The sequence below is a fragment of the Babylonia areolata genome, chromosome 2 (genome assembly GCF_041734735.1).
Source record: "Babylonia areolata isolate BAREFJ2019XMU chromosome 2, ASM4173473v1, whole genome shotgun sequence".
In the NCBI taxonomy this organism is placed as follows: Eukaryota; Metazoa; Mollusca; class Gastropoda; order Neogastropoda; family Buccinidae; genus Babylonia; species Babylonia areolata.
The window spans coordinates 4,944,756-4,969,751 of record NC_134877.1 but is presented as its reverse complement, the minus strand read 5'-3'; the positions used below and the strand labels follow the sequence as shown (position 1 = coordinate 4,969,751).

Here is a 24,996-nt window from a genome sequence, read left to right as displayed (position 1 = left end):
ATTCCTCTGAATAATGTTTGTTCAGAGTGGTGTCAGCACACAATCAGACATGCACACAGGCACGCACACACACACACACACACACACACACACACACACAGTAAACAGAAGCAGAGAATGAGCAAACACAAATGTATATGTTATACCAGATCCCTTAGTCCGTATGTTTGCTTTCATGCATATATGCATGCACCCTGTGTGTGTGTCACTCTGTGTGTGTGTGTTGTGTGTCTCGATGCATGTGTGTGTGTAAACATGTGTGCATGTATGTGTCTGCATATGTGTGTGTGTGTGCATGCATGTATGTGTGCATGTGCATGTGCATGTGTGTGTGTGTTTGCGCACGCATACCTTTGTTGCACAGGGAGAAAAGACAGGACTGTCATGATCGCCATAAGGTCAGTGCTTGCTCGCATTGATTTTTCTGAACCTTGGGAGCCTGCCTGCCCACCCACCCATCCATCCACCCACCCACCCAGCCACTGCTTGCCTCTACAAGTTCAGGGTGGGCAGCAGCCTATACTATCTGTCTATCCATCCGCCTGCCGCTGCCCTGTTACCTATTATGTCACCGATGCATTATTCATACCACATCTGCTTCCTCTGGGCTGTGCCCAGAATCGCTGGTCAACCAGAAAATCTCTGGTTCTGCAGCACAGCATACACAGTTATTCCCCCCCATCAGCAATATCCTGGGCCCAGAAACAATACCTAACAGGGTTGGTTTGACCTCTCCATCCTTAATGACCTGGATGGGGGGGGGGGGGGCAGGTGGGGGGAGGAGGGCCCAGGGGGGATAAAGTGGTGGGGGAGGGGGAAAAGATAATATCAGGAGTGCTGTGGAGATGCAGAGTGACAGACTGGAAGACAGACAGGATGGGCTAAAGATGCAGTGAGATACTGAACAGAAGGTTGGGGACTGGCTGCAGGAGAAAGAGAGGGAGATGAAGGGGTTGAGAGAGTGGGAGGGAGGGAGGAGAGAGAGAGAGAAGGGGGGTAGGGAAAGAGACACACAGCAGACATTTCCAACAGTGAAATGAAAGAGAGAGAGAAGCTTCAAACATACATGTTCCAGTTTGCCCCAAAACCAGGAAGAAGTGGGTGAGACACTCTCTCTCTCTCTCTCTCTCTCTCTCTCTCTCTCACACACACACACACACACACACACACACACACACACACATTTACATACGACTTCATCAAGTTCATTATCTTGTACAACTTCATGCACAGGTACACTTTCATGGGTGCATATTTCATAGAATATGGTTGTCTGTATATATATATATATATATATATATATATATATATATATATATATATATATATATATATATATATACAGTAGTGTGCACATGTCTGTGTGCACAGGTGCGTGTGCACAGGTGTGTGTTTGAGAGTGACTCTGTGCGTGTGTGTGTGTGCGTGCGCGCACACGAACATGTGTGTGTGTGCATGTGCATGCATGTGCGCATGCATGCATGTATGCATGCATGTGTGCGTGAACAAGTATACATGTACAAATATGTACATCTGGCATACCTCTCCATATGTGAATGCCTGCAATGAACACAGTTTGACAAGATATAAAGACACGAAGGCTGAAACAGGTAGCAAAGGTCCTTACACATACACACACACACACACACACACACACACACACCACCCCCAAAAAAGATAGATAATAATAAAAAATACAGCATATACATAAAATAAAATATAAATAACAATAAATGCATAAAATATAAACAACAATAAATGCACACAAAGAAGAAAAGAAAAGAAAAACACCAATGCTTTCCTCATACGGTTCAGCTGTCTTGGCAGCGGGATCAGACAGGCACCCAGTAATGCCACCATCCTCTCTCTTATCCCCTGCATCGGTCCTGCACTAGTATCCCTTTCACGTGTGGTGTTAAGCTGCTCAGCCTCCTGATCTGACTCTGTGTAGTGCATACGTGCATGCATACAAGGAGGTCAGGGATGCCCATCTCCCCACCTCAGTTGACCTCTCTTCTCAAAGTAGGATGATACGACGACGTTACAAACTGTAAGGACTGGGGCACAGGATGGACAAATCTCATGGTGTGTGTGTGTGTGTGTGTGTGTGTGTGTGTGTGTGTGTGTGTGTGTTAGTGTGTGTGCACGCATGTGTGAGTGTGTGAGTAAGTGTGTGTGTGTGTGTGTATGCTGTGTGTGTGTGTGTGTGTGTGTGTGTGTGTGTGTGTGTGAGTGAGTGCTCTGTGTGTGTGTGTGTGTGTGTGTGTGTGTGTGTGTTAGTGTGTGTGTGCGTGTGAGTGTGTGTGTGTGTGTGCTCTGTGTGTGTGTGTGTGTGTGTGTGTGTGTGTGTGTGTGTGTGTGTGTGTTTGCAGTGGTTAAAAATGTCTGACACATCACTGCAAAGCACTTTGAGCTGGTTGTACATTCTATATAAATGCACAATTCGTATATTCAAAATGATGATGAGCATGGTAATGATGATGATGATAATAAAAATCATCATCATCATCATCTGAATCTCCTCTGCATGAACCTGATGAAAGATTCAATGCAACTGATGAGGTGCTAGGTAACAGCAGCTGATGAGTTAAGTTTCAAGAGGCCTGAACTCATTTTTTTTAAAATAATAATAATAACAATAATAAAATTAAAAAACGTTTGAAGGCATCCACTGTAGTACCTTCTCGTTGCAGACACATCTGAATTAATCTGCAAGGTGCTCTTTACTCAAAATATATAGTTTACCAAAGAATGCCCCCCTTACCCCCCTTCTTTGACAGCCTGATGCCCAACTAGTATTTTATGTGCATATGTGTGCATGTGTATCTGTGTGTGTGTGTGTCTGCCTGTCTGTCTGTGTGTATGTGTGATTGGGTAAGTGTGTGGGTGAGATTGAGAGAGAGAGAGAGAGTGTGTGTGTGTGCAGCGTCACTTGTTTCATACTATAATATGTAGACTGCATTCTTTAAATACTGAATAATTGTTCAAAAATCCTACTCCTAAATTTCAGCTGTTGGATATGGTGCTGTGTCTATACATTCATAAGTAAATTAATGAAATCGGAAAATGAGAAAATCAAAAAGAGTGAAATATAATTAATGAAACGGGAAACTGGGTGAGAGAAAAATGGATATGGAAGGAGGCGAAACAAACACTAAGCAGGAAAAGAAGTAAATACAGTTATGTGCATGTCAGACACAGAGAGAGACTTCTTCTTCTTCTTCTTATGCGTTCGTGGGCTGCAACTCCCACGTTCACTCACATGCACACGTGTGGGCTTTTACGTGTATGACCGTTTTTACCCCGCCATGTAGGCAGCCATACTCCGTTTTCAGGGGTGTGCATGCTGGGTATGTTCTTGTTTCCATAACTCATCGAACGCTGACATGGATTACAGGATCTTTAACGTGCGTATTTGATCTTCTGCTTGCATATACACACGAAGGGGGTTCAGGCACTAGCAGGTCTGCACATATGTTGACCTGGGAGATCGTCAAAATCTCCACCCTTTACCCACCAGGCGCCATCACCGTGATTCGAACCCGGGACCCTCAGATTGACAGTCCAACGCTTTAACCACTCAGCTATTGCGCCCGTCACAGAGAGAGACAGATTGTGAAAGACTGGCCAAGATTTAACGTGCTATTTATGACTTCAGATTCTTCAGTCTTTAAATTCATTGGGGCAGTTTCAAAAACTTTTTTTTTTTTTTTTTGGTTGCTGGTTGTTGTTTTTTTGCCCTGATACTCCTGATATGATTTAAATGCTCCACATGCCTCTGGTTTTTATTCATCTTTGACATGTACTGATATCAGAATTAAATTCAAATCTTGTGCTTAACTGTCGGTGCATCACAATGTTTATCTGACACTTGTGGCAGTAAATAGTTCCTAATCTCTCTCTCTCTCTCTCTCTCTCTCTCTCTCTCTCTCTTCGTTATCTGTCAGTCTCTACCCCTCTCTGTCTGTCTGTCTGTCTGTCTGTCCATTGCCCTGTTTTCTTTCTGTCTCTCATGTGTTTGTGTGTGTGCATGTTTGCATGAGTGTGCATGAATGCTTGTGTGTGAGTGCATGTATATGGGTGTGCAACTGTGTTTCATATTTTGTGCATGTACATCCAGTGCCAATGCATAACTTGCCTGAAAACGTTTTTTTTCAATTCTTCATTGTGTATGTGTGTTTTTGTGTGTGTATTTTTGGGTTTTTGTTTTTTTGTTTTTTTGTTGTGTGTGTGTGTGTGTGTCTACATATGTGTGTGCATATGTGTGTGTGCCGTATAAGTGTGTGTGCATGTTTGCGTGCATGCTTCCATGCATCGTATGTGCATGTGTGTTGTGCTCACGTTTCCATAAGTCCTGTGCATCAGTCCACGTGTACATGCGTGTGTGTGCATGTGGTGTATGCGTGCAAGTGTGCAGGGCACATCTGCGTGCATGCATTTCCTACATCTTCAGATTTCTACCTTCACTCCAAAGAATTCGTACAAATCCACCCATCTGTCACTTCCCATCTGTGCTTTGCAAAAGACCACTACCACCAACAGCCTTGCAGGTGAGACCCAACCAAATGAATACCGCTGGTTAAGTCAAGAAATTCCCTGACTGTTCCTGCCAACACAGACCCCAACAAAATCCAAAACACTGCCTAAATCTACGTTGCTGAAGACAAAAATGCAGTTTGGAAAGCGAAACCACCATCAGACCTAAAACAAAGTGAACATGAAAACAAACTAAAACAAATATAATATACACACACAAAAAAAGAGGGGGAAAAACACTGTGCTCTATCTGCAACTACAAGTTTAGTGGGGGGGAGGGGGGGGTTCACACATGGACAGTAGCTCTGTGACGAAAGGCCTCTACCCAAGCACTGGAAACACAGGCTTCTGAGCAGTTAAAACATTTGCCACAAGCTCTATCTCCCTGTGATCTCTTCTCTCTTATGAAAACAAGCGTCTGTTGCACCAGTCAGAGACTAGATAGTATGTGGGCAAAAGAAAAAATACTGGTATTCAAGAAAGAATATGCTTACATGATCTAGTTTATGTAACAATATGACTAGTGTAATACAAACAAAATAAAATATGTGCACAGAATCTATGTTTTTTCATGTTAACATGCAGGTTCAGAGTGTTTGTTTTCTTGTGTGTGTGTGTGTGTGTGTGTGTGTGTGTGTGTGTGTGTGTGTGTGTGTGGAAGAATGTGAGTGTGCTTTTGTGTGTGCATGCATGGTGAGCATGCACACACATGTGCGTGTGTACATGTGTGCATGCACTTGGCTTAGATATGCAGGAAAGAAGTACAATAACTTTGTTGACAAGGGCACTAAATGTGAATAAAAGCTGATTAAACACAACCAGTCAGTTGTGTGATGTCTACCAAGGCTGTGTGTGTGCGAAGCTTCTTCTTCTTCTTTCTGCGTTCACTCGTATGTACACGAGTGGGCTTTTACGTGTATGACCGTTTTTACCCCACCATGTAGGCAGCCATACTCCGTTTTCGGGGGTGTGCATGCTGGGTATGTTCTTGTTTCCATAACCCACCGAACGCTGACATGGATTACAGGATCTTTAACGTGCGTATTTGATCTTCTGCTTGCATATACACACGAAGGGGGTTCAGGCACTAGCAGGTCTGCACATATGTTGACCTGGGAGATAGTAAAAATCTCCACCCTTTACCCACCAGGCGCCGTCACCGTGATTTGAACCCGGGACCCTCAGACTGACAGTCCAACGATTTAACCACTCGGCTATTCCGCCCGTCTGTGTGTGAAGCAATCCCCATTTGCTGTTACCATATCATGAGAGAGAAAGACAGACGGATAATGTGGCATCATTCCTGCATCCAGTGCAGGACAAGAACAGCTGACAAATCAGTCTTTAAAAAAAACATACATGAACCTCCTGCACACCAGTGCATGTGCAAACACACACACACACACACACACACACACACACACACACACATACAATACATGGACACAAAAAGGCACAACCTAGCTCTCTCAAACCTTTGCTTTTTCAGAAAAAAAAAAAAAAAAATGAACATGCACACACAGATGTATGCATACGCACATGTATACATATATCATATACATATCAATACATTAAACAGAAAAAAAATATTTTGAAAAAGAAATAGACGAAAACAACTGTCAGTGCTTGCAAGACACTAAACCAAATCTGGGAGTTTCTTCAGAAAGCACTGCTGATGTAGCAGGCTGAATCACATCCCCATTTTTTTTCACCCTGAGCTAAAAAAAAAAATGCAGATTTTTTTTCTTTTCTTTTTCTTTTTTTTTTTTTTCTTTGATTGACTCCTCTCTTTGAATGTCAAATCAGCAGACAAATTATCTGCAACAGTAGTACTGCAGTTTCGATTGCAAACTATGACTTTCAGGCTGTCTTGACTTTTTTTTTTATGTCTAGAGCTGTGTTGTGCTTCTGACCTTTATCTACATATATATAATATACCCTGGAAAGTGCATCCAAATGAGTGTGCTTGCATGCGCATACTTGTGCACACATACCACACATTCACCTATAGACGATGTACCCAATGCTGACAGATTGTTGATGACATCCAAATGTATACACATATCAGTACACACAAAACATATCAACACACACACACACACACACACACACACACATACACACACACACAAACATAACTGCGTACACATACACCTAGGGACACGCATATATGCATCACACCCACACACTCATATACATAAAAAAAAACATATGCACACTCATGTGCACGCACGCACGTGCACACATGTGCACACGCGCGCACACACACACACACACACACACACACACACACAGAGCCACACACCAACCCTTCAACTCTCCCTTCCCCTCACGACAATCACATTCTTTCAAACCCTCACAGCAGGGCTGATGTGGGCAGCAGGTGATCATGCAGAAATGACCCATGACAGTGAAGGGAGAACAGATAGAAGAAGAAAACAAGGCATTTAGTAGCCAGCTTGTGTCACATACAGGCAAAGCTCTGCAATACACTACTGCTACAAGTCCAGAAAATGTCCAACAACAACATAAATCCAGAAATAATACAATTTGTAAACAGATGACAGTTGTGAAAACAAATAAATAACAATAATAATAATGATAATAAATAAATGAAAAAAAAAAAAAGACAGTGGGGATGGGGAGGTGGTGGTGACAAGAGACAAGACTAGAATACCAACGACAATATCATGGTCAGTTACATGTTGTGAGTTGCACAATCCCCCCAGGAGTACTTACATTAAGAAATGGAACAGGAATCTAGCAAAAAAGAATCAAAAAACACAGCAAACAATCAGAAAACCAAATGCATCCAACATAACTTGGTCTCGCAAAAGACTGTGCAACTTAAGTATAAGAAAAAAAAAACTGCATTAATGAACTAGGCTTAAAAGAAAAGTGGGGGAAAAAAAAAAGAAAAGAAAAAAAAAATGAGCAAAATCAGTTCTGTTATAGACCTGCGAGAGCTGGCATTTATCACACACTGTTCTTGTTCTTTCTAAGCTATAGCTGTATTTTACTTTCTTTTTTTCTTTCTTTTTTTTTTGTTTGAGGTAAGGACATGATGAAAGGACTGCATTGACTAAGGCAACCCACCTAACACACAGCATGAACCACATGCAATGAGCATAATGGCTGAACACAGAAAGAAAAAGAGAGATGGGTAGAGAAAGACAGCAGACTGTATGTAGAGACAGACAAGAGATATCATGCGTAACCTTTGAACAATTCTCAATGTCTTTTTTTTTCTTTTTTTTTCTTTTTTTTTAAGAGTCAGCAAATCCATGACTCATTATCAGTAAAAGAAGGGAGAGGCAAAAAAAAAAGAATCTATACACAGTCAAACTAACATGAATATGTGCATTAATCATAGCAACTTCAAACACATAATGCTTTTCCCCCAACCCTCTGCAGGTTTAATGTCTCAGTGATAGAGATGGGAGATGAGCGAGTGTGTGTGAAAGAGACAGAGACAGAAACAGAGAGAGACATCCAACAGTACTAGAAAAACAAAAGTCATTCATTAAAATAACACACACATATATACATATATATATATATATATATATATATATAGCAACATAAGAATCCCGATGACAAATCAGAGCAGATCATACTATCATCGCCTCTTAAAAATCATTTATATTTAAATTATAAACAAATCAAATGGTCACAGTGGTGTATATATATGTACGCTCACACACACAGCACCACTAATGTGGATAATTCTCAAGTGGCCACTGGTCCAAGGGCTCCTCAAGTGACTATCTCCTGCTCTCATGAGAACACAGAATGATGATGCAACTCGAGTCTTTACGCAACTGTCGACTGCTCTTCTCTCACAACCGCAGCATGCTGCGATGCCTCTTCATAGCATCCTTTGTTCCCTGACTCCTATTCATGACAAAAGCGACCTGGAAACTCTTATTACATCTTGTGGCTACTACATACTTCCCCTGCCACTTCAATTCTATGCTTTAATTTTTTTTTCCTAAAATACATTTGTCAGTTTAAAAAAAAAAAAAACCTCTTGATTCATACACGCCCCTCCACATCGACATTTAACAGTTTTTAGCATTCAGCTGACTGTTTACATGCACATATAGTGTAAGTGTACACAGAGTGACACACACACACACACACACACACACACACACTCACACACACAATGCATCAACATCAGCATGCACACACACACACATACCTACACACAGTTACAGATTTTTTTTTTTTTAACTCTACAAAACAAGTTCCTTCCCTTAGCTCTCTCACCTTCCCCCCTACCTTTTTTTTTCCCCCTCCTTCTTTTTTTTAAAAACAACAGCAATTAACTTTCTCTCCTGCTCTAGACCTGCAGCAATGTTCAAGGATCAGCCATGTCCCTCCTTCCACCCCTTAACCCTCCATCCCACCAAATCCCACCCCACAATTCCCCGCTCCCACCCAATACAACTGCAACCCAAACCCTTCACCTGCTTCATCTGCAAACAACACTGACCCAGAAAAGAAAAAAAAGACAGATATGTAAATAAAAAATTTTTTTTTTTTTTTTTAAACAGAAGGAAAGAAATGCCAGCTAAAAAATCTCCACCCCATACCAAAGAACCCTGCAGGGAGGCGGCTGGGGGCCTCTTTGAAAAAAGCCACATAGATGTGCCACACTGAGGGTTTCATAAATAATCTCATTAAGCCCTGCACTTGACTCCGCACACTGCCACGACATGATAAGGAAGTAAGGCGAAGGCCAAAGCTCCAGCACACACACACACACACACACAACATACTCACACAAACATATATATAGTAATACACACACACACACACACACACACACACACACATGTATGCAAACTGAGTGAAGGTTTGTTGCACTCATGAAGGGGTATACTGCAAAGCTTGCAGACCTCTGTTGTTGACACAGACAACACCTTGTGCTGTGGTGCTCAACGAGTGGACCAACATAATCCCCCCCCAAACACCCCTGCACCCCACCCACCCACCCAGCAACAACAACAACAACAACAAAAAAAAAAAAAAAAAAAAAAAAAGCCATCCAGCACAGACAAAGGACAGAACCAAGGCAATGATGAATATACATGTGTATTGGCTGAACATCAAAAGTGGGACACCAACAAATGATACAAAAATTCTTGGAGGAGTGCTGGGGGGGAATCCTTAGTTAATCATCTCCTTGTGTTATGCTTTGGAGGGGTTCAAGTGTGTGCAGAAGTGTACACACTTATGCATACATGTGCAGATGTCACGTAAAATTTAACACTCAATGTGCGTGCGCGCGCACACACACACACACACACACACACACACACACACACAAACACTCAGAAATTACTGATGCAACATTGTCCTTGCATACTCAACATCAAATCCATTTCTCTGAATACACAGCTATATTGTACATGAATACATGTATACATATGATATAATAGGCCACAAAATTCTAAAAACATTGGATGAACTGAGAATCAATTTCAAATAACAACATTCAAAGACTCAGGTAAATCACATGACGTCTAAAACGCTTGAACTACTTTGCAGAGTGTAAACTGAACAGCTAGATTTCTTTTTGAATGCTGTATGAGTTAATGTTCAGAAACATTCAATCTGTTAATTCTGGATAGATGAGTAAGGGAAGGAGAGGATGGCAAGATGAAGGAGGAATCAGTCACCTTGCAGCAGATGAAAACACCCATGCTTTTAAAAGCCATTATATAGTCCAGTCCAAAACTCACAGGAGGCTTAAGTCCATTCAGTAGTTGATGCAAGATTAATGAAAACTACAGTTATGAATTAAACCACTCTTCACAATCATCATTCCTTTATTCTGAAACAAAAAACAGCCTCCTATCTGCAATCCATTCAAATAAAACAAAAACAAAACAAAAAAAAAGAAAGACAAGACAATGCAGCTGACATGCAACCACTCTCAAAAAAAAAAAAAAATCCTCTTCATGGAAATGAAATCAAACAAGCTACGTCCTCCAAGAAGCCTTATCACATAGTGAAAACTGAGGAGAGGGGGGGTGGGAAACACACAAAGCATAATGTGGTATGATACGTGTGTATGCAAAAGAAAAAAAAAAATCACTGTAGCATAAAATTACAGTGGTAACAGAATATAAAAGTGGTTTGCCACATACACTGTCAGAGCACTGTGGGAAAGTTACCATCGTGTGTATTGCTATACACATTGCTTGCTGAAATGCACAACAAAACGGGGTGTCATTTACTTGGCTCAATGTCATAGCCACATCAAAAATGGCAACGAAAAAAAGAAAATCAATCAACAAATCAAAATGTGGAGAAATCAAACTAAAAGCATCATGGACATGATAAGTGAATATCAAACAGCAAATCAAAATAACTATTTCTGTACAAGTACAGATCTGAAGGATAATTGTTCGGTGGTTGCACAACAATGAGTACTGTTTATGCATGCACAGGTGTGTGTGTGCAAGCAAAAATCTTAACACATGTGCCTCTGTGTGTGTGTGTGTGTGTGTGTGTATGTGTGCGTGTCTGAGTGTGTGTGTGTGTGTGTGTCCCTCTGTGTGTGTCTGTGCATGTGTGTGTATACATGTGTCTGTAAGTGTGTGGCATGTGTGTACAGACATGCAGCTGCCATGGGAGTTTGCATGTCCGTCTCTGCATCCATAAATTCTAATATTTTTCTTTCTTTTTTCTTTTCTTGGTGTAAAAACTGTAAGCAAGGGGAACTGGTAAAAAAAAAAATAAAAAAAAATAGGGGGTGGGGGAGAGGGGGAAAAGGAGGGGTTGTTTTGATTCACACACACACACACACACACACACACACATACACAAGGCTCCTTCCACTTTCCCTCTGCTGAGTGAGAGCCCCAGCTGACTGGGGGAATCAAAGAGATGATTGTTCATTCAGTCTCTCTGGCACCATCACCAGCACCCAACACCACACACAGTGTTCAGGGGTAGGGGGGAAGGAACCCTGACTGGCTGGCCAAGAGGCTCCCTGCTCCTTCAGGCCTGCTCCTCAATGAATCAGTTAACTGCCACTGTCTTCACTGCTGTCCAGGTGTTAACTTTCTCCCTCCCTCCCTCCCTCACCATCTCGGAATGGCTAGCACCTCAAGTGTTGCTGCCATCAAACTGACCTGCTGGATTCACTTCAGATCACTACCAGACTCTAACTCCAACTCCATTTGAACAAAATCCCCCCTTTACTCCAAGCCCTCCTTATCAGTGACAGGGCGCTGGCAAATCTCCTGGAACAGTCTACAAACTGCTTCTTTTTTTTTTCCACTGGCCCAGAATAAAACAAGGAGGAGGGGGGAGGGTGGAGGGAGCCTGCCTCTATACTTGTGGGAAATTCCTGGAGGCAAGCATTCTTTCAAAATAAAACTTGACAGCTGGCAAAATCTGTAATCTTCGCAAACCCTTCAGTGAGCTGCGAAATGTTTCAAATATTTTACATTCTGAGATGCTGAATGATATTGAGAGAAGGGTCCCACCTTTCCATCCACCTTTTTTTTTTTTTTTTTTTTTCCTTTCTTTCTTTAATCATTCATTTCAGAAACTACCAAACAAGACTTTGCTTCCACATTCCTGACACATCATAAATCTACATTGTGTACCATGTAGAGAGAGGTTGACACATTCAGTTACTCAAAAACGAAAATAATTTCTTCCCATCTAAAACCATCTGACGGCAAACATCAGAGGACAAAGCTTCTTTCGTCTGAAGTGATGAAACGGTGAACTCCACCCTGTCTTTCCAAACCTATCTGGGGAATTTGAATTATGAGTCTATGAAACATTTATCCTGGGCTGCTCTCAAAGGATGCAGGTCTGTCAGAATCATCAGGCACAATCAGCCATGGGGCAAAATATCTGGGAAGGGGGAAGGGAATCTCCTGGGACAGAGAAAAAGAAAACAAACTGCCCACAGTGATCAGAGGCTGTGAAATAGCAAAAGAAAACATGTGGAAGTGTTAGGTGGCCTGTGCTTTACATTTCACCCCATGGTGCCTGCGGAAAGACAAATGGGTGGAGCAAGATGTCTCACCCTACTTCCACACAAGCACATGGGATGCTTAGTGGGGCTATCATACTAGGGCTCTCTCTCTCTCTCTCTCTCTCTCTCTCTCTCTCTCACACACACACACACACACACACACACACACACAGACCAAAAAATGAAACAAAACTGTTTAAGCAAAGCAATAGCAACATCAAAAATTCACTCCAAAAAATTACTGCCTGAAAATCAAATACATTTAAGTCAAGCTCACTATATTTGCAACATTTATTATCCCATACTGAGAATTATCTCAATATTTTGCAGCACTTTAATGTGTGTAACACCATAAACTGTGCTGCACTAACTTGGCAAACACTGAACGTCAAAGCAGCTAGCTGAGACAGAGACATCAATGTACCACAAAATAATTATTAAAAAAAAAAGGAGGGAAAGTCAGAAGCCAGCAGAACAGATTTCACCTGCTTTAAAAACAGTTCACTCTAAAGCTAGTTCACCATCAGAACACATATATATACATATATATCTTCTGAATAACTGAATCAATGACCCACAAGACCAACTGCTGAACCAGTTAACTCCTTCCAAATATGAAATATATATTTATACACGTATATATATATATATATATATATATATATATACAAGAACAAAATGTATAAACTGAGCTTTTAGAATGTCGCTGTCACTCCTCTGATTGCACTAATTACCAAAATTGACAAAAAAATAAAATCAATCAATAACATAAACATTGATGCTAATTTAATTATATATCATATTCATGTCAATAATTCACATCTGATACCCTTCAGATACAATCAGTTAAGTTCAGGGATCTAAGATAAGACCTGAGAAATTGGTTTTTGAAAGCAAATCAGTTTCTGAGCTGAATCACAAGCAAACTAGTTCAGACATACACTATATCAGTATATTACTATATATGAAACTGTAAAACTGAATAGTATATATCAGTTTAAACAATTTTTTTTAATTTAAAAAAAAAATAATCAAAGTTATCTGCTGGTAACATGTTTTCATCTTTAGGTCACTTTAATAACACAGCATAATGAAGAGTGGGACAAAAAGAGAAACTTATTATCTTTAAAAAAAATCAAGTTTCTTTCTTCCACATGACATGTGCTTTAATCTGAGCCGTGAATTATTGCAGTACACAGCATGTGTGTGAACATGCACAAACTCAAACATGTGACATATATGTTACATGAATGCTGCTAAATTCCTACATGTATATATGCCGTTCCCGAGTATTTTCATATTGCCCCGTGAGCCAAGCACATGAAACATGCTCTCGAACTAAATTCTACAGCAACATGACTCATTACACTACTCATTAGAGCGTATTTTTTGTTTAGTCTGGGAGAGTGCCACTTTAACCATGTGACTAAGGACATCAGGAAAGCATGTGCTTTCTGTTTAGTTTAGGAGTTCACCATGTCACTTTCTTGGCACTTCTCGATTATTGGTATTAGTAATACAGTCTGGAAGACTGCCATGTCGGAAGTCCGTCAAGTAAACCAAGATGTCAGCTTTGAAAAAAATATATATATATTATATATACATATCTTAAAATGTTCAGGATGAAAACAAAATTTCTCCAGCGTTTTCACAAAAAATTTAATTAAATCAAAGATAAATTCATACACATGATTGATCAATGAATACTGTTCTTCTTTCTTGTTTCTTTTTTTTAATATTTTGATAATCAAATTGTGACCTTCCAGTCAAAACCTCTTTTTTTCCTTCTTTTTTTTTTTAATCAATCTTATGACCTTAAAACTAAATATTTTACATGTTTCACTGCTGTGTCTGTCACTCTGTGTACAATCTAAGTGTAACAGTCTAAGCATGAAAACGTTCATTTATCAGTTCAAACTGAACATTCTTTTATCCCTGCTGGCCATGAAAAAACAAACAACCCCAAACTGACAGATTTTTTTTTTTTCTCAACCACCAAGATATCCCTGCCCATGCTGCCTATATCTATAGACCCACACACTGACAGAAAATCATTTACACACACCAATGATCCAGCCCTGCCTCAAATCAGTTAAAATTGATCACCTTTTTAAAAAAAAAGATTTAAAAAAAAAAAAAAAAAGAAGAAAGTAGTTGAACTGTTATTTCTTCCTTAATTAAACTGTAAAGGGCCAGAGGTAAAGGAAATATGTAAGATTCTTTGCCCCCCCCCCCCCCCCCCACATATAATCGTACATGCCCAACATCTTTTTTTTTTTTTACCAAGACAAATAATTGACCACCATCACAACTCATTCCTTTCGCCTCCTCAACTACATCATCGGCATCCATATGGGGGGGGGGGGGGGGGGGGGGGGGGGGGGAAGCGGCCTCCAGGGCCACATTTAGCCACCACTTTTGAGTTTCCGGTGTGGTCCAGAAACGGCATGAACGGTCAAGGACCTGGCACGAGTCACAGGCAGTGCGCCGTTAATGATTTCCTTCAGTTAAGATCATGTCTTCCGCTTAACCCCTTGACTGACCCTGATGATTTTTGCTCCGCAGTGAAGTCTGTCAGCTCTCTGTGGTAAAACTGAGCTTTCAGGTTGGGATAATGGTGACCACCATTCTTTGTTTGGACTTCTTCCTCCTAGGGTTGCAGTACTTTTGTTCAGTAAAACAAAATACACTTCTTAAAAGGTACTATAATCAGTTCCCTCCATTTCAAAGTCATGCCACAGTCATTTCATTTCACCAAAGGTAAGCTGTCAAAGGGTTAAAAGTCTAGCCGGCAAAAACTTGAGAAGGTCCTGACTAAGAGAGGACAAATTGCTCAAATTGCATAATATAAAAATATATATGTGATCCCTTGTAAGGGAATTTTTTCTTAGTATGTTCAATCTTCATATTGCACAGAAAAATATACACATTTTTACTATGTGCAGCCTTCATACTGCACAGAAAAATATATATTCAATTTCTTAATCTGCGCAATCTTGATATTTCACAGAAAAATATACACACCTTCTTTTCCAGTGGCATGGAGAATAATGGCATTTTAACATACTTTTTCCAGCAAAGAACATTGGACATCATTAGAATATTGGACAATCTATCATTTCATATCAGACAATCTGTAAAAAAAAAATTGATTTGTATTGACATATTTATTATATTAGAAAACGTGTGAAGGTAGGTTCAGTCTCAACTTTTTTTTCTTTTTGTTGTTGTTGTTGTTACTGTTGCTATTTTACCTATACTTCTGACTTAAGTTACCTGGGGGTTTTTTTTTGGGGGGGGAGGGGCGGGAGAGGGAGTAGGATTTTTTTTCATGACTGTCCTCCAAATGTCTACCACATTATTTTAAACATTTGTCCTTCATAACTTCAAAATTACCACATTTTGCAATGAAATGACATTAGAAATCATCCTATACATAACCTTCATAAAATGTATCTCTATTTCCATGTAATGATGTATTAAAAATTTTCCTGTAAAATCAAACATTTAATAAAACAGCACTGCGTTTTTCTTCAGAGTAAGAGATACAACAAAATCAAAGGTTGAAACTAGTGAAAGTGAACATTTTGTGAGTTTATCAAATGACAAAAAGATTGATAGTGTAATTTCAATGATTATCTCTAGAATGAAAAATGCTCTCCAGAGGCTAGATCTAATTTGTGTTCTTACTCACTAACTTACAGTAATTGAAAATTGTTATTCCTCAATACTGTGAACAATACAGCCTGTGAATGTTGGGGTTTGTAGTTTAAAAGATAAAGAAATAGATCTGGTGGCAAACCAAATTTAATAGACTATGTTTCATTCTGACCACGTCATAACATAAACTTCAACAACAGCAATGTTTAATCCTGTATCCTGTAGTCATGGTAATCTAATCAATGTACATTTTCCACAATCATTGTAATCAATGTACATTTTCCACAATCATTGTAACTGATAAAACCCATGATTTGACTGTGAACATGAACAGAAAAGAAAGGGGATAAGAAAATTTAGTTTTCAAACTACTTACCCGTGAACTGCGAGTGGACTTTGGGTCAAGGTAGGTTCTAAGTTTATCCAGGTAAACATGTGGAGGGTCTTTGGCATGAACTCTTTCCTGAACAGATGGTTATACCATGTACACATTAACTCTTTTTGTGGCATCACTGTAAAACAACTGAGCAGATCACAAACAGTGATGAGCATAAAAAGATATTTTTTAATTCTAATAACATTGATTTTAACAAAATCACCTACCTGAACTACAGCCAATTTAAACATTTATGAATCTGTGTGCATTTGGGTGGTGTTCTTCATTCTGTTGTGTAGTTGGTGTCTAGCTGATGTGTTCCAGTAAAGCACTTCGAGATGTTTAAAATTGCTATGTAAATATATCATTAATAATCATAATCATCATCATAAATGTGTCCTTTCAACTGATTATTGTGCCACATTAATGCCATTCAAGTCATTTTCAGTCCCAATAAATGAATAACGTTCATAAAAATGATATGATACTCTTGGTTTTTTTTAGAGCAGTTACTAAAATGCACAGTCCCAATAAATGAATAATGTTCATAAAAATGATATGATACTATGTTGCTTTTAAGGGCAGTTACTGAAACATTTTAGAAGCATACACAAGAGAATGGTAATGAAGTAGCTTGATGCAAAATCAAAAGATTAATCAACAATGTCAGTGAAATCAAAAGAACAAACACTTACTTGATCACAGACAATATCCCATTTCTTTTCAGGGTCATAACTCTTCAGAACTTTGGCTTTGTCAGGGGGCAAGTCCATAGAGGCCTGAAAAAAATGAAGCATCACACAAAGTTCGGACTCTGCTGCAATCATATTTCCATAAACCTGTAAAATATTTACTTCCAGCGAAAGTTTTTTTCCCCAAGTAGCCTCATAATCAGTCTCCTCTTTCCTTTCTCATCTGTTGTGTGCATGAAGTGTGATACATCTCCTGATTGAGTCTAATAAGTCAAAGTTCATGCACAAATATTCTTTAATACTATAGCAATGAGGTCAGATGGGTTGGTTTTTTTCTTTTTTTTTAGTAACTGAATTTTCAAGGAACCTTAGAAAATAAGCAACTTTGATGACCAGTGGAATTAATGCTGTACTGGACCCCCCCCCCCCCCCCCCCCCCCCCCCTCCCTTGGCAGATTGCCAACTTCCGGTCTTGTTCATTAAATCAGGCTGTTATCACTGTATCAGTCACCATTTTTTAATGGGCTGGGTGGACTGATGCCAGCATGTGTGTTCACATAATGCATGCATAATTTGTGCATATGTATGAGTGCATGTGTGTGTGTGTGCATCTCTGTGTCTGTGTGGCTGTGTGTGGCTGTTCTGAGTATCTGTGTCTGTTAGTCTAATTTATGTAAACTGGCATATTTGTGGACTTTTTTTTTTATTATCCTAACATTCCCATTGTTATTTTTCAAGTGCTGCCTACTTGAGTTTGTTTTGTTTTTCGATATTTTGTTTTATTGTTTTCTGGTTTGTTTGTTTTTTGGGGGGTGTGGGGGGTAAGGGGGCTTCCCACATTTTTGTAGTACACTGGTTGTTCATTAAGATACACACATACACACACACACACACACACACACACACACACACACACACATATATATATATATATATATTTTTATATATATATATATATATATATATCTTGAAAAAGAAAAGCATTTAAAATAATATCAAAAGTGTTATGCCAGTGAACAATCTTTTTTATCATTATTTTTATTCATATCAATTAAAAACTTATCCATCATTATCTTTTTATGTAATCTGTGTGTGTGTGTGTGTGTGTGTGTGTGTGTGTGTGTGTGTGTGTGTGTTCTCAATTATAACTTTCTTGACACTGCATCCCATACTTATCCATTTGTAATTGCATGATCATATTTTTTTTATATGTCTTTTTCTCTCCTGTATATATCAAACCAATCCCAGTATTACTGGCAAATGGGTGCTAAAATAACATGCAAATTATTGTGTATTTTATTTTGTTACACCATGTCATTGTTATTGCTACATGATGCTCCAACTAACCCCCCAGTTCCCAGTTCAGGCTCTACTAGTCAGATACAGAGCAATATTGTAAATCTAAGTTGTGATCTGTGCATTTGTCTATTCCTATTGCATTGTACCAGACTGATGATTACATTTGGCCTTTTATTTCATTTTATTTTTCCCCTATTTGTATTATCCCCCCTTTTTTTTAAATTATCTTCGCTCTTCCTCTGTGGCCATCATCCTATTATTGTCACGTTTCCTTGTTTCTCTATGACTCAAATGAGTTAATGGGAATAAACAAACTCTGAAATTCTTAAACTCTATAAATTCTCATTGTCACAGATAGAGTGGTATCCCCTGATCTCTTGAGTTCTGTCAATTTTATTTTTAGTTTTATTATCAGTTTTTTTCCTCATGTTTATTATTTTAAATTAAAATCTAAAATTATTTCCTAGACTCTGATATATATATTATCCATCATATAATTTACTTTCCTGAAAACTCCATCATATAATCTCTAATTCTGAAGACATTAAATGATTAATTTGATTTTTTTTTTCATTAGTTTTGCTCTATATATCAGTTTTATATACATCCGAATTGCCAAAGATGTATTATTCAAACAACTATGAAATATATCAATCTAGTGACACTAAAAATGTCATTTCGTCAAAATTCAATATAACAACTCAAAAACCCATAACAAGTTCAATCTTTTTTTGTCCGCAGATGACACAATAAACAAACAATAAAAATCGTACAGATGACAGCGTCATGCAAACTACGTTTCTGAAAACATCTCCCCTCACGGGCTATGCATTTTGCACAATAGAGCTATCTTGACTGCATGACGACTACCAATCGCCTGTTGACAATTGAACATTCCTTCACGTGGCTGTCAGCATTTTTTCGGTTTCACAAAGGTTGTTGAAAACATTCTTCCTGAGTTTGTGATGTATACAAAAAAGCAAGCAGGTTCATTAGAAGTGCAGACAAAAACAATTTGGTTTGTGTATATGCATACATGTACATGTGGGGTGGGCGGAGGAGGGAGGTGGTTAGTGTTCACTGTTATTTCTTCTTCTTCAGATTAACATCCTTCAACTAATAGTGACATTAGATGAAAGAGAGTGTGTGTGAGAGAGAAAGAAAGAAAGAGAACGCAAGAGAGATAGAGAAAGAGAAAATGAAAGCCTGTGTGTGTGTGTGTTACATATTATTGTATGCCAGTATGTAATTTAAGTTACCTGGAGTAAATTCTTATGGGCTGGAGGTTGGTGTGTTAAATTCTTCCCTCTGTCTTATTAGATTTTCTCTTTTCATCAAAGTAGCATTCACAAGATGAGATACCACAGAACCTTAATAATTCAATGTGACATGAGGGAATTTTGTATATAAAAAAATAGATGTTGTTATAGGAATAATGAATAATAAATAAATAAACAAGGCAGATCATGTATATCTGGATTCTTTTCAGAATGTTGTGAATGAAACTAGCCATGTTAAAGCAATTTTGTATGAAATTCATTTATTTCTGATGAATTTGACACTTTACTTTTTTTTTTTAATCAAATAAAAAAAAATGTGACAAACAATCACACAGTCCGCACACACATCTAAATACACAGCATATTGTCATGTTTTCATGATGCCATCTCACCGTCAGCATGGGAGTGTTTGATTACGAAGCCAGCTGTGTGGATCATCATCATACACTCCCTGACCTCACCCCCCCACCCCATCCCCCGTCCCCCTCCTCATCATATTCTTTGGAACAGTTCATACATGTTGCTAATTCACACGCTTCCCCTATCATAATTTACAATGAAAAATGAATCAACGCCTTGTTGACAAATGAATAATAGCACATACCAGAACCTTGGTAAACCTTCGCTCCAGCTCAGAAGAGTCTGGCATGGGCAGACGCATCGGCATTGAAGCCTTCCGTTGTTCGAAGCCCCCCCGACTCTCGAAGCGATGGTCCAGGTTGCGGCTCTCGTTGTTCCCCATCTTTTTCATGGTTTTGGTAGGTACTCCGATCACACACAAAAAGTCGTCACACGTTGTCTGTGACCAATCCTAACGAGGAAGATAATAAATACCACGTCTCCTTCCCATGGTTTGTGTGAAAATAGTCACAGCACTTTTCATCAACGAGGGCGGAAATCAGACACAGGGCTAATGCGTGACGTCATTTGGACTGAAGAGGTCGCGAAAGGGAGCTAAGTGGGCGGCGACGGAGTGGATGCAAAGAGAGCGCGCAGTGTTGTGGGGGGTTTTCATGTGCACACTCTTTCCCGTTGTGGCGCTCGCGCGGAGGAGTGGGGCGCAGCTTTGCACACATTCACAAAGAGACCGCTTGTGCCAAGCCGCGATGAACTGACATAAACTGAAACTGCCCCCGTGGTGGCTAGATAAATAATATTAGATCCAGACGGCGGAACACAACACGAATTGCACGTGCAGCGTGGTCACAGCGGTCCGTCTGTACCGGACAACTGGAGCAAATTGCCGAGTTTTCTGCTATGTTTCTCGTTCACATTTCTCAGTAGTAATTCCGATTCACAGATCTGAGACAAGAATCCACAATGGGGAGGTGCATGACCCGGAACTGTATGATAAACAAGCGCAGCGAGCCCCAGTCCGACATGACACACTTCTCGACACTCATGGATTGCTCAGTCTTTCTCACACACTGACGCGCTCATATCAGGTAGTCGCTCCCGTTCCCTCTGCTCTGCTCACTCGCACACACACACAGTGTCGGACACACTGAGTGATATAAAATGCACTGATATATATATATATAGTGTATGCATGGCACTTTCTTATCACCGCGATATCCAGCAGTCTCTGTTTCTCTGTCTCTCTCTGCCTCCCCGTGTGTGTGTGGTGTTGGTGTGCTGTTGCCAGTCTGAATATAGGCCAACATTTAATTAGCCCAAATACATCTGATAGGCCGACTTCTCATACATTTGGCAATCAGTGTTGTTTATGAATCACGTAAGCCCCATGTTTGGTTCTCAGCACTAGCACGCGGTCGGCCACTTTTGACAGCACCTCTCTCTCTCTCTCAGTCTCTCTTTCTCTCTCCGCCCCTGTGTTTACAGGCAGTACTGGAATCAACAAAATAACACGAACGGAATTTTGAATCATAGTCACTAAACATATCTCAGTTGGTATCGTGACTTGAAATCCTGTTGCTTTGAAAATGCCGTTCACATTATAGTGCAATGACGTATTCAGTACATTTTGAACAGTTGTTCAAGTTTGTTTGTTGTTGTTGTATTTTTGGTGGTTTTTTGTTTGTTTTTTTGGGTTTTTTTTGTTTGTTTTGTTTTGTTTTTTTTGTTATTGTTGTTTTTTGTTTTGTTTTGTTTCGTTTTTGTTTTTGGTTTGTTTTTTTAACTTGATCAAGTCGGTTTCACAACTTGGTCAAGTTGCCTTGCCGGTAAATTTTCAAATACATTATTCTTCTTCTTCCTTGGCAGCGACCACAATCAGCTAGTTGATTGTGACCATGACGTATTACATTTTAAACTGTTTTTCCGACTGATCCGCTGATTGGGGGCTTCAGTCTAAAGGTATGGAGACTTCAGCCACGGTACAGCCGCCCGGCCGTCGCACACCGGCGTTCATAGAACTTGTTCAGTCTTTATTAGTGTCCGACTCAGGATATGATGCGCACAAAAAAACTCAGCTGATCCGCAAAAGATGACTCTGTGTACCATTGTTTCTTTTCGCTGAAACTGCAACACGGCATTCAACAGCTGAATCAGTCATGTGTGCTGCGCAAGAAATCCACTGAGCAGAGCAGATAGACAGATTATGCGGCAATAAAAGAAGTCCGGTTGTGACGGAATCAGTATTGCCAGTTCCGTCGTGTCAACCGTAGTCACGGTAGTGAAGGTATATGCGTACAACGCGTTCAATTCATCTGCCACGGTTTTTCAGTGTCCCGCTATATCATGTAAGAGGTCAAAACTGATGTGGATAGTGTTCTCCGGCAGTTTATCAGTTGGACTGAGAGCATCGATCTGTAACACTGGCCGGAGAAATATAGTTTATGACTACTCAGTGTACTCCGACGGATCCGAAACGGCCTCACTGAGTCAGTGTTATCCGACAACCTCAGTTGTACGTTAAATTTAGCTCAGTGTTGTCAGGTATTAAACAACAAAAGACTGCCAAACAAATAAATAAAACAACACACACACACCTCAGTCTCTCCGAGTCACGGCACACACACACACACACACACGTATTCCAGTCGTACTGTAGTTCAATTGTCTCAGTACTGTCCAACATGCAGGATTCAGTACATTCCGTTTAACACTGACTGCCGGTGTCAATCCTCTTCAAACCGGGGGGAACGGCAAATCACGTTAATTGCATGAGTAGTAGTGTATGGTAACTGTTCTCGGCACACCGCCTCGTTACTACTGAACTGGGGCTTTATATGTATTGACTGACATTGGACGTGTCAGGAATACATCATTCCTTACAGCATGGCACTGAAACTCAACTGATGTCAGTCTCTGTCTCAGCCGGCGACACACCGTGTGACTTCAGTCTGCACAAGCAGCACAAAATTCCATCACTGTCATCAGCAACAGATTCGTGCAACCACTCCTTCAGTGTACTACTCATGGCTCAGCTGCCCAGTCAGTGTATGTGGGTGCCGCTCACCATACCAGAAACCAGCACAACTGTTGCACTGTGCACAGCTATCTTTGGTGCTTGTGCCACGTTGCTATTGGCATGTGCGCCAGTCTCTCTCTCTCTCTCTCTCTCTCCAGAATTTTAGTAGAAATTATCAGAGTACACGTTGGTTTGAATGTCCGAACTGTACTGAGGTAAACACGAATATTGGGAAAGGTGCGTATGTACGCATGACCAAGAAGTGTTTTAAATGTCGTCGGGCTGGATGTTTGTAATTTTCATGAACACTTGTTAAAAGTGTGTGTGTGTACAGGCATGCATATAGCCGGAATATACCTACGTTTTTAAATCTTACCCATTCACGTGGCCGGAGGGTCAGCGGTCGTGTTCTTTATTCAGTCATATAACCCCAAAGTTTGAACAACTAAGAAAACAAAACAAAACAAATATATCACTGATACGAGCATAGCTATCAATATATATATATATATATATATATATATATATATATATATATATATATATATATATATAGCATGTAACCGAAACAAAATCACCGTGATAAACACATGAACCAATTTGACTATTCATATACATATGAATATATATATATATATATATATATATATATATATATATATAGTGTGTGTGTGTGTGTGTGTGTGTGTGTGTGTGTGTGTGTGTGTGTGTGTGGACAGGGAGACACAAAGAGAGATTCTTAACTCAACAACCTGTAACAAACTGACATTTTTTTTAAATCACAATCTACCTGCTCCAGCTTCCATAATGGTATACTGGGTGTCAGACACACATACTTTGCACTGATGCATTTGTACACACATCATGCATGCATGGCACACACACACACACACATACCGGCATTCGCATGACAAGAGTGATAAGCACATGCACAATGACCAGGTCCTTTGGGTTCAAGGTTTCCGGGTGTTATCCCACAGGCAAGAATTGGTGTTATTCCACAGGCAGTGGATCGATCCTTTGACAATGGCCTGGTGGTGTTATGTTGGGGTGATAGCTCGTTTAGGTCATCATGTGCTTCATTGAAGAGAGAGAGAGAGTGTGTGTGTGTGTGTGTGTGTGTGTATGCGTGAGAGAGGGAGAGAGAGAGAGAGAGAAAGAAAGCCCCCCGCCCCCCAAAGTTTTCATACAATGCTAAATCTCATGCAAATCAGTATGTGTATGATCAATGAATCCCTTTCACTATTCAAGAGTTGCGACCTGAATCCCAAGAATAACTCGACTGAGTGATGGCTTTTGGCGGCGGCGGCGGGCTCTAAACAACTGCCCTCCACCCACCCACCCAAAAACGAGATAAAATAAAATAGAATGGTTCTCCATCCATTGGACATGTCTAGTCATCTGAGACCTCAATGCCTGAAGGCTGGCATCAGCTTGTGGATCTGGCCGAATCTAGAGTCTCAGTGGTCAGACCTTGTCTTGCCATGACGTTTGCAAGATGAGACGGACGAGACTGTGAGTAACTCTATCCGTTTGGTGGTGACCCATGCATTTACTCTCTGTCCTTTTGTTGCTTTGTGAAGATGGGCGCAATAGCCGAGTGGTTAAAGCGTTGGACTGTCAATCTGAGGGTCCCGGGTTCGAATCACGGTGACTGCGCCTGGTGGGTAAAGGGTGGAGATTTTTAGGATCTCCCAGGTCAACATATGTGCAAACCTGCTAGTGCCTGAAACCCCTTCGTGTGTATATGCAAGCAGAAGATCAAATACGCA

At 40.1% G+C, this 24,996-nt stretch overlaps 1 protein-coding gene across 1 annotated transcript in view; it reads right to left on the bottom strand.

The window, feature by feature from the left end:
• Positions 1–21,095, bottom strand: part of LOC143296767 (formin-like protein) — a 79,077-nt gene extending 57,982 nt beyond the window's left edge. Inside the window, exons 1-5 of the mRNA XM_076608820.1 lie at positions 20,456–21,095; positions 17,276–17,359; positions 16,581–16,667; positions 10,695–10,751; positions 7,276–7,296 (exon numbers count right to left, since the gene is read on the bottom strand). Of these exons, the coding sequence (XP_076464935.1) occupies positions 7,276–7,296; positions 10,695–10,751; positions 16,581–16,667; positions 17,276–17,359; positions 20,456–20,602 (396 nt within the window). The 5' untranslated portion in view covers positions 20,603–21,095. The remainder of the gene's footprint in view (positions 1–7,275; positions 7,297–10,694; positions 10,752–16,580; positions 16,668–17,275; positions 17,360–20,455) is intronic.
• Between the last annotated feature and the right edge of the window lie 3,901 nt (positions 21,096–24,996).